Source organism: Rhagoletis zephyria, unplaced genomic scaffold (genome assembly GCF_001687245.7).
Source record: "Rhagoletis zephyria isolate East Lansing unplaced genomic scaffold, Rhagoletis_zephyria_1.1 Rzeph_scaffold_05940, whole genome shotgun sequence".
In the NCBI taxonomy this organism is placed as follows: domain Eukaryota; kingdom Metazoa; phylum Arthropoda; class Insecta; order Diptera; family Tephritidae; genus Rhagoletis; species Rhagoletis zephyria.
Window position 1 is genome coordinate 7,030 of NW_016163023.1, and position 11,635 is coordinate 18,664.

General features: G+C 35.1%; 1 protein-coding gene across 1 annotated transcript; it reads left to right on the forward strand.

Annotated features, from left to right (window-relative positions):
• The first annotated feature begins 641 nt into the window (after positions 1-641).
• On the forward strand, positions 642-7,278 carry LOC108372635 (uncharacterized protein DDB_G0283357). The gene is made up of 2 exons (XM_017628364.1): positions 642-908; positions 5,452-7,278. Exons 1-2 carry the CDS (start codon positions 836-838, stop codon positions 7,140-7,142), a joined length of 1,764 nt encoding a protein of 587 aa, XP_017483853.1. The 5' UTR covers positions 642-835; the 3' UTR covers positions 7,143-7,278.
• The last annotated feature ends 4,357 nt before the right edge of the window (positions 7,279-11,635 follow it).

Genomic DNA, 11,635 nt, shown 5'->3' on the forward strand with positions numbered 1-11,635 from the left:
TGTTTATAATGGCTTTTGCTAAAATTTTAAAATCAAAACTTATCGAGAAAAATTCGATGTGTCTATAAAAAATTATTTTCTACTTTTTAGTCCATTTATTGACAGGTGGTATATTGAAAACTTTTTTATTTGATTTTTTTCGTAATGAGTTTTGATAAATTTCCTTTTATTACTAACATCAATTTATGAACACATTCATCAATAACAATTTAATTGGATTACTTCATTAAACGAGTATAAGAAAAATTTTAAGAAGATTATTTTTTAAGTGTATTGAAAACGTTCAAATGCCAAGTAATTATCGTCCCCAATGAAGAACTGTCGCTGAGAAGATGGCTGAATGCGTGCATACATAAATACATTTACACCAAACATTATATATTTATTGAGAAAATTGTTCGCGCCACTCATCTTTATTCCCCCTGCGAAAATCAAATCTAATTCTAGTTTAGTTAGCCCATTTGACCGGTTTTTTTTTTGTGCTGTGGCTTTTTGTGTTTTTTTTTTTTGTTGGTTTTTTTACCTGTGGCTTCGCTGTTCGCTATTCGCACTTCAAATATGTACATCCACGCAAACGCCGCACGACATTCACAAACCAAGCCTCAACCGTGGTACTCGCAGGCCCAGCTGCGCGCAATAAACGAAATAACGAAAAATATTTCAAATCCAAAATTTTTGAATTTTTTGGCAAATACCAAAATAAATTTAGCCGGCGAAAAATAACCGTAATTTTGGGAAATATTCTCCCGCTTTGTGGACAGCAATCAGATTACTAACATACTACATATAAACATACATAGATTGGTGGTGTTCCATCACACTCAGTGCTGCCAGGATGGCCGCCACTCGACAATTGACTTTGGGCTGTGGATTCGTTGTGCTGTTGCTTGCTGTTTGTCAACCAAAGGGTAAATATTGTATTTTTATACAAATTTGTGTTGGGTGTATGACAGGTTGTTGCTATTTTTGTTGTGTTATTGTTGTTGCTTGTGCTGCGCATTCGGTGTTGGAGAAAGTGTTGGCCAATGTAGTGAAGGCGTGTGTAGGTGTTTCTGACAGATGTTAGAAATCTTATTTTCTCGCTTGACATAGTTAGCTTGTTGCGCTATGAAATCTAATAAATATTTAGTCGTATTTGCCATATTCATCAGAATTTCGATTGATTTTTTAATTTTTAACAGTTCATAAGTTTTTGCTTCGACAGATTAATAGAGCAGAAAGTTTGACTAGGGAAACAACAGAATTTATACGTACTTATATTCTTTTAAACCAGCTATTTGGACATACAGCTCAAAAACGGGGGAAGATTATAAATTCATCGGAATATTTTTTTGTTAAGTATATTACCGGATAACTCTGGACCACGTGAATCGGTTTCGATACTTTCGAGGTGATTCCGCTCATTGAATCATGAAAAAATAAATTTTTATATGAGAACTTAAGCCCATTTTGTTTTTTTTCTTCATTTTAGTTACGAAGCATATCTAGTGTATTTTTTTTTTATTTTTTCAAGTTACTTTTTTAAAGTAATTAACAAATCTTTGTCTCATAAAATTTCGACACTTCAGTAGGTAAAGATTTCAGCGGTTTGCATACTTTTCTAAACTTCAGTGAAACCCCTAGATTGTGCGTACGTGACTAAAGCATTAAATTATTCAAAATCAAGTGAAAGTATCATACATTAAGAGCAATCCGCTGTTTAAATATCACCAAAAAAGGAAAAATTTCCCCAAAATTTTAAGATAATGAGGCGTAATTGAATTGAATTTGAAATTTTTGTATAGAAAATGATATCAAACTTTCATAATTGCCGATCCGTACGAAAACAAGAATACGCCCTAATGTGTTCATTAGAAGTTTATCGAAAAATAAATAAAATTTTTCATGATTTGCTTTATTAGTTTCTGACAACAAAAATTAGCATTTTCTTCCGAATTAAAAATTCTCCTAACAAAGAAATATCAGCAACTAATAAACGAAAAAATATAGCAAAATTTAACCGAATTTCTTTTGATAATTAGCATAATCAATAAACAAGTTCAAGCAAATTGGACTGGTTTAAAACTCGTGTTAGAATTGATATACAGATACATACAGCTGCGAACAAAATAATAGCAACAAAATTCAAAATGATGTTGTTGGCAAATTTTGTTTATTTATTTATTGTTAATAATTTTCATTTAAAATATGGGTCGAATACCGCATGAACAAAATTTTTGTTTATATGGAAGAAAGTGCGCAACACCCCTCACAAAAAAACAAACTCACAAACTTATCTGTTTTTCAACCAACTTGTAATTGTTCTGTTGATAATTGCACTGGTCTTTGGACAAAAGATGTAAAGAACAGCATTCATATTTCTGGGCTGTATTTAGGCCGTTGGTTCCAAATATACTAATCTGTTTTTCATATAAGCTATACTTTGCGAATTTTTTTTTTAATTTTTGAACAATTTCGGGAGCTATAATACAAAAACCTTTATTTTCCATTACCGTGCAAAAATTTCATTTATGCATATGAATATGGAAACACTGAGCCAGCACAACTAGCACAAACACTAATTAATACAAAAATTCCAATTAAATGCAGTTCACAGGAATTTTTGAACGATTTTTATCATATTATTTTCATAAAGTAAGTCTCGCCATCAGTTTGGTAACTATTATTTACGTACACATCGAGTAATATTTGTGAAGGTTATGTCGCTAAAAAGAGATGCATCTCTGTCTTTTTTCAACAAAATGTTCTCATTCGTGGACATAATGGCATTAACAACAATATTTACATACATCTAAATATGTGCTTACTGCACGCCTCTACTTTCGTATAGCGGTAAATTTGGAAACCGCGAAAAATGTGTTTCTTCGGTGACCATTCCGCTCCAATTTTCAAGAATAAATAAATGGACTTGAAATTGGCGTTGCTCACCTAAATTTTATTTAATTAATATAGTACTTATGTATGTGCTTGAAACTATTAATAACTTATCAAACGAAGGCCAAAGTTTAATTTTCCAAATCCATAAATTTTTAATCAATTGCGCTGGTCACAGATATGTTTAGAATTAATCCTTAAGGCAATACAATATTGCTATAACTTATTATTTTTTTTATTATTTTAATTTAATCTGCAATTTAAATTTATTTTATAATATTTAATTTAATAGATTTGAAATTGTTCTTGAATTTACTGAGCTTATTTTATTTAGTAGACTATTTATATTATTATATTTTATTTTTGTTTATTTTGTTTTATCTGATTTTGTTTTATTTTATTTTTTTAATTATTATATATTACTTAAATTTACTTTATTTTACTCCACGTTATTTTACGCTACTTATTTTACTTTACTTTATTTTATTTATGTCATTTTTCTTTATTTAATTTAATTTTATCCAAAAATTTTTAGTTAATTTAAAATGTTCAGTTTTTTATTTATTTTCGTATGGTTACCTTTATTTATTTATTGAATTGAATTTTATTTAATTCTAAAGGTTTTAAAAAATTTAAATATATTCAATTTCCTAATTTTTTTAAGGTGTTTTATTTTACTTCATTTTATTTTATTTTGCAATTTAATTTAATTTTATTCAAGAAACTTTAAGTTAGTGTAATTTTATTTAGTAAATTGAATTTTACTTTACTCTGCAGATTTTATTTTATTTATCTTCTTTTAAATTTTTTTATTTGGTTTATTTTTGTTTGATTCAAGAAATGTTTTTTTGCCATGTATTATTATTTTTATTAAATTTTAAATAATTTTATTCTAGAGTTTTTATACCCGAGCGCACTTGTGCACAAGGGTATTATAACTTTGTTCACATAACGGTTGTTTGTAACAGGCAAAACGAATCGAGATAGATATAGACAAATGTATACATAAATGATCAGGATGAAAAGAGAAATCGATTAAGCGGTGACTGTCTGTCCGTCCGTCCGTCCGTCCGTCCGTCCGTCCGTCCGTCTGTCCGTCTGTGCACACGATAACTCGAGTAAAAATTGAGATATCTTAACGAAACTTGGTACGTGAACTTCTTTTGGGCGTAGGACGGATGGTATTGAAAATGGGCGAAATCGGACAATAACCACGCCTACCTCCCATATAACGGTAATTTTCAGAAATACGAAAACTGCGATATTTTAGTAACTACTGAAGATTATTCACTCAAAATTGATATTTACAATAAGTTTTAGACGAAAAATAAGAATATTATAAATTTTTGGAAAATGGGCGTAGCCACGCCCACTTATGGTTACATGTGTATATCTTGGTAACCGCTGCACCAATTTCTTCCAAACTTGGCACAGTTGTTGGCCTTGGTACAGCATACTAAATGGCTGAAAATTTAAAAAATCGGACAATAACCACGCCTACCTCCCATATAACGGTAATTTTCAGAAATACGAAAACTGCGATATTTTAGTAACTACTGAAGATAATTCACTCAAAATTGATATTTACAATGAGTTTTAGACGAAAAATAAGAATATTATAAAATTTTGGAAAATGGGCGTAGCCACGCCCACTTATGGTTACATGTGTATATCTTGGCAATCGCTGGACCGATTTCTTCCAAACTTGGCACAGTTATTGTGCTTGCCACATAAAAGCACAACGTTCAAAAAAGCAGAACGTTCAAAATTATTGAAATCGGACTAAAATTACGGCTTTTCATATAACGGTAAATTTTAGAAATGCTCGAAACGTCAATATTTCGAAATTTAAGGACGCTAATTTATTCAAAATTGATACACCCCGGCTTACCATGTAGCGGTAGCTTTCGGAAAGGTGAAAAGGCATATATGTAATACTTGCGCCGGGTATTTAGTGTTCGGCCCCGCCCGAACTTAGACTTTCTTACTTGTTAATTACATAATTTAAGTTAATTTAATTTTTTTACATTTTAAATTCATTTTGTTTTACACCATTTTTTACGTTTAGTTCAATTAAATTTTATTTCTTATTTAATTCAATAGTTTAAAATAATTAATTTAGTTTTATTTTTATTTTTTGTTATTTTACCATATTTTATTTAATTTTAATTAAACTTTATTTAGTTTTATTCTACAATTTCTATTTAATTTAAAATACTATTTTTTAATTTTTTAACTCATCTTATTGCTTTATTTTATTTTATTTTATTTGATTTAAGAAATTTTTAGTTAATTACATTTTTTTAAAATTAATATTATTGTATTCTGGAATTTTTGATTTGTTAAAAAAAATCGAATTTTTACATTTATTTTATTTCATTATTCTTTAGTTTTTATTTTTTATCTTTTATTTATTTAAAAATTGTTTTTTTTTTTTATATGGTAATGCGTCAAATAGTACTTTGTCTCACCAACAACAATTACACTCAGCACAACACAGATTACTGTCTTATCAATTTTCTTTCACTTTGCACCAGTCACTAAGTTGTACACACGTTGTTAAAATCGTATTTACAGCAACGGATGCACAGTTCTTCTATCCTCAGCAACAGTTCTTCAACCCCCAGCAAAGGTTCGTGCAGCAACCGCATCGCTTTACCCGCCAAGGCTCCGTTTCGCGCGCCAACAGCAACGCTTTTGAAAGGGAATTCGATCTTGGTCCAATCGGTCTTGAGGAGGGTGTGACCAATTCACGCGCTGTCACCCGACAAAATGGCGGCCAACGTAACGGTGGTGTAACTAGCGTAGCCCAGAGCAATGCCATCAATCGCGAACTGAATCTGGGCGGACTAGACATCGGCAGCACACTCACACGCACCCAGACACGCACCAATGGCGCTGTGTCACGCGGCGTTGCTCAAGAATTCAATGTCGGTAACCTGGGATTTGGTGGCTCATTGTCGCGCGATAATCTACGCAGAGGTTTTGGTTTGGCACGTGACCCCAACGGTGGAACTGATTTGAATTTGGGTCCGCTAAGCTTGAACTTAGATCGCCTTTCTCCACAGAATAATCAAGCGGCTTCAACTCAGGCGCAAGTGAATGCACAGGGCCAAGGTGCACGTGCACGTGCCAATAGCGACTCAAACCAGCAATCTCGCCAGTTCGGTGGCTTGCGCATCACCGATACATCTTCACGTTCGAACGCATTCGGTCGCGTCAGAAATGGACAAACTTCAGCTAATACTGGCGGCTTTGCTGGTGGTGCTAACACTATTGCCAATTCATTTGGTTTCCCTTTCTTACGTAGACGCCGTGGCGTTAATCGTCGTGCGACAGCTGCATTCACACAACAACGCTCCGCGCGGCCCAAACGACGCGCACAGTTTATTCCCTTTGGATATCCAAACCAGGCTTTCCAACAGCAACAGCGGCGCCCACCTTATCCCCAACCAGGTGCCTTCTTTTTTCCCAGTGATAGCAATGCCCAGTCTCAAGGCGTAGCCGAAAACAAAGGAGATCGCTTTGATCAGCAAGCCGGCTCCAACTCGCACTCAAATCAACACGTAACCAAAGACGGCGCCTCGCAAGACAATGGTGCCTCCGGTATTGGCTCAAATATAGCCAAAGATGGCTCGAGCGGTCAGGTGAGCTCTGCTAATGCAAATAATCAAAATATGCAAACTAAGGACGGCAGTTCCAGTTCCAATGACGCGCAAAGTCAGTCACTCAACTTTGATTCCAACCAGCAGCAGGCATCATCGGCCAACGCTGGTACGACACACACTCGCAACAAAGATGGCGAAAACATTAGTTCGCATGGCAACTCACAGTCAACGAACAACAATCAATTTGGCTCATCGAGTAACACAGCCAACAGCAAAACGAATGTTGTGCGTAATGGTAATTCAGAAAGCGTTACAGCCGATTCAAACAGTCAGTCGATCTTCCAGGGCGCCAACGGTCAGAATGCTGGCGCTTCCACGAACTCCAATGTAAATTCACAACGTGGACCCGATGGTTCAGTGAGCAACTCTGCGTCCAGTAATGCCTCGGCTAGTAGCCAAGGTGGTGGTAATACGAATGCATCAGCTTCCTCCTCGGCTGGTAGTGCTGGCAATAATGCGTTTACCAATGCAAATGCCAATGCTGGTGGTTTCAATAATAACTTTGCTGGATTCGGTGGTTTTGGTGGTTTTAACAATTTCGGCGGTTTTGCTGGTAGGCCGCAAAATAACAGACGTGCCCAAGGTGGATGGTTCCGATGAAACAGGGAAGTAAGAAACTGACAAAAGAGAGTTTGTTTCAATTATGCTGAACTTTTTTTAGATTATGAATAAACTAATTTATATGTATGCATGTATGTTAATGTTTTATGTTGTTGCATATAAAGTTGTGATTGTTGTTTATACAGCTGCACTGTGTTTTGGGTATCACATGCACATTTGTCATCTACAAAAATTTCAAAGGGATCCGGGTTGACTGTGATTTTCATTTTTCGTTTTAAAAACATTGAGCCTAACTTCGTAGTTACTAAAGATGCAGAGTTGTGGAAATAGCCATAAAATAAACAAAAACATCCCTTATGATACTTCCCCCTTTTAACGCAGTCTCATAAAAAATTATGCTTTGTGTGCCCATCCAGAAAAAATTATTTCCAGAAGACTTGAGTATGACTAAAATTACCGCCAGTACCCAAACTACATTTTTTACTACATTTTCGGCAATGGACCATCATAGGAGGACGGTACTCCTTAGCCATAAAGTGTCCGCCGTCCTCCCCAAAGAGCAAAAAGTCCTATTCAAAAGCAAAACAATCCCTTTTAATATTTTTAACCGGCTTCAAAAAAAGGAGGAATGTTATTAATTCATGGATTATTTCATTTTATTATTTGTATGTATGTTTCCGGATAACCTTGGACGACGTGAACCGTTTTTTGTCGGTAAGGTCGGACATCAAGGGCGGTTCCGCACTAATTTGGTTTAGTTTCGATCATTTGATCGTGAAGAGATTAACGGTACTCCTAAAGTTGTTCATGAGCATTGAAGTCGGTTTTATTTTTTTGCTTAAAAATTACTTTTTATTTCTTCTTTTTAATTGTGTGGGTGTGAAGTTCATAAATTTCTTTCCAAAATAGAAGATTCCAATAGGCATAAACTGCAGTTAAGGCTTGGTGGAAATCAACTATTACATATTACCCGAAAGAACCATTTCTGCCCTTTACTTTTTAAAAATATTTTCATTCAAATGTTGGCCGCAGACATGTGACGAGCGCAGCCGCACCTTTGTAACGACATTTTTGTTGCCTGAAATAGAACCCCGTGATGTCGGCAGCATTTGGTTTCAGCAAGTTATCGTGCGATATCACAGCTCTGAATTTTTTTATTTGAGGTTACGTGAAGCTAAAATTCTTCGTCGATAGTGGGTTACAGAATATTTTACAAGCCTTCACGCGTTGATCTCTTTGAAATATTTTCGACCTGTACCTTGGCCAAAACTTGATTAATGTTGATTCTGAGGTGCTCCAGAGTTTAAAATTTATTCGCATAAATGCGGCCATTTGAGTAGCCTCATAAAAAGCCCAACGGTGCCGAGTCGGATGATCGCGGTGGCCAAGAGACAACGCCTGCCTCTATGCCATAAGACAGTACCAATTTCAGAGAACGACGAGCAATCGACAAATTCGTTTCTTCGGGCACACTACGATTTGAAATACCATAGTCTGTATGTTTAGTTCTGCAACTAAAATAAGTTGGGTAATTTCTTGTTGAATTTGATAATTTTGGTGGTTTTTGGTAACAAAAAAAATAAAAATTCTCTGTGGCAACACTTTTTGGCACTTGAGCAAAATCGAATTGGCCAACCTGTTGCCCACTTACAGGCGCTTCACAGGTGAAACCATCCCCAGCACTGCACTTTAAATTGTAGCGCACTTTTAGGCGCAGTATAAAGCTTCTGTATATGTCCGCTTTTACAGAAATGGAACGCCATTGGCCCTACATTTACAATAAAAAACAGGTGCTAAGAGAACAATGGCAAAGCCAAAGCAATGCGCGTATACAAACATATCAACAGCAGCAACAACCACAAGCAATGCCCCAAACGCCCTACACCCCGCAACAATTGCAGCAAATGCGACGACAACAAGAAATGTTGGCCACAGAAGTCACCGACTTACGAAAACCAATCTACTATAATAACAACAATAACAACATTCCACCGCCGCAGCAACAACCACAGCAAAACCAAGTGCCCACACAATTCACCAGCAGACAGCCAATCTTCCACAACTACAACACTAACAATGGTCACAGAGTGCCGCAGACGCAAGTACAACAACAAGCACAGCCACCGCTTGGCAGTGGAAATACATTTATCTATCGGCCAGCGCCACCGCCTTCATCGACGCAGGTAAACAATACGAATACGGAGCAATTCGAACGGATCGATCCATCGCAACGTAGCGCCCGCACTTTCGGTTTCATCAGTGATTTGTTTGCGCCATCATGCGTCAATCCCTGTACCACCGACGCCTACAATCAGAACCGTTGTTGCATTGTGATGGTTAACCCTCCGCCACCAGTTTGCTGCCAGTATGCGCCTCCTGCTGCACCGCCACCAATCGCGCCGCTACCACCTCAGCTGGCGCCGGTGTTGCCACCCAGACCGCCAATCAACTGCTGCAATACCTGCAGATATGGTTTTTATGGCCCGCCGCCCTGCTACTATTTCGGCCAGGGAGGTATTGGTGGTTTGTTTGGCGGAGGCGGTATATTTGGTAGTAGGCCAGGCGGCTTGTATATCGGTGGGGGTGTGGGTAATTTAGGTTATGGTGGCTTAGGTTTTGGCTCATCGTATTTTGGTTAGCTCATTTTGACATTTTTAGTTAAGTTATTAAGTGATTTGTGTAGATTCTGTGTAAAATAAAAAATGTTATTTAACAAAAAAAAAAAATAAATTAATCTTAATCTTAAAATTAAATTAAATCAAAACAAATATTTCCCCTTTTAAAACAATAAAATATTTGATTCAAAAAGAAAAATTATTAAATCTTAATCTTAAAATTAAATTAAATCAAAACAAATATTTTTCTTTTAAAACAATAAATTTTCTAAATTAAAAAAAAATACATTAAATAAATAAAATTAAAAAAAATTATTCAACAATTTTATTGAGCTTGAGGCCGTTTCTAATGAAAAAAATTTTGGGGAAATTAAAAAACGCAAAAAAAAATAAGATTCTCCATGAAAAATTAAATTTGAAAAGTATTTTTTTTAACAATGAATTAAAGAAAGAAAAAATGTGACATTAAAAAAGGCTAAGAAAAATAATAAAATAAATTTTAATAAATTGATAGAAAATTTAATAAAATAAAACATTTTAAATTGAAAAAGATAAAATACATAAAATAGTTTTCTGAAAATTGATTTGATTTAAAAAGAAATATGTTTTTCTTATAAAAAAATAAAATCTTAACATTAAAATAAATTTTGAGTAAACTACGAAAACTTAAAAAAAAGGATTCGACCTCGGATCTCTCGAATGGCACGCCAGTGCTTTGCTTACTTGGACATTGCCACTGCTGAAGCAGCGCGAGCATGCTCAAGTACTTTCAGTCAAAAGAACTTTTCATCATGAAAGTTAACAAGGAAGCCTTTCTTGTAACAAATCTGTGTTTTAATCACAGATTATGAAGTTAAGCCCGAAAATTAGTATAATCTCTACATATGTCAACGTTCTTTTAGCGAGATTCTCCCTATAAGTCTATCGTGATAACACTCAGGAAGATCGCAATAATAATCTTAAGTTCACACTACCTAATATATAGACTTCTAAGAATTTATCCAAAAACCGGGAGGTATATATGTATGTATATCAATTTAGCATCACGTTACCATTGTTATCGAAGTATAACTTTTTTCTTCATCTATCCATCCATGGCCCCACTTCGAGAAAGCAATTGTCAAAATTTTTTGTAATTAGATAATGAAATCAATTTATGTGAGCTTTTGTATTTCAACACATCATCTCGCATCCGCTCTTAAAACACTTTTATCACTGCTACCTTTGACCTGAATTCTAAAAATTTCAGACACTTTGACTGCGTAGTGAACTCAATGCAGAAAACAAAAACAAACGTATTAGATGCTTTAACAGAGATTATAACTATAGCGCCTACTCATCTTTTTCAAGTAATTTTACCACCCACTTTTTGGAAAAGACACGCTAACACAGTTATAAAATCGCGTACAAGGACAAATATGTACATAGAGTCCTTATCGCCAAGTTGCTGCCATGCGTCAGCCAAGGCCATCAAGCAATGGAAAAACACTGCGAATTCATGGAATGCATAAGCAAACTATGCGATATCAGCGTTTAAGCGCCATTGTTCCGCGCTCAAATTGAACAGATTACAGGGACAGCAGCAGCAACATTAACATAGAGAAAAATGCAAAAATAATATCACAGAAACAAATGGTTGCGAGACTAAGCAGAGAGAAAAGAAAATACAAGCATTTCTGAAAGCTGCGCTGCGTCGCTGCTGATAAGACATGTCCTACCGGAGACACATTAAGTGGTTTAAAAGGAAAGGTCTGCATCAGTGGGAAAACGTTCAAAAGCAAAACACTCCAAAAATATTTACAAAACATTTTTCTTCTGTTAACTTTATTCCTTACAATTTCCTTTTATTTTTCAGTCTAAGTAGTCATCTAGCATATAGTATATGTATACATACATGTTTGTACATATGTACACCTC

Coding starts and splice junctions, on each gene's coding strand:
- LOC108372635 (XM_017628364.1), top strand. CDS start 836: ATGGCCGCCACTCGACAATTGACTTTGGGCTGTGGATTCGTTGTGCTG. Junction 909..5,451: donor TGCTGTTTGTCAACCAAAGG/GTAAATATTGTA, acceptor TCGTATTTACAG/CAACGGATGCACAGTTCTTC.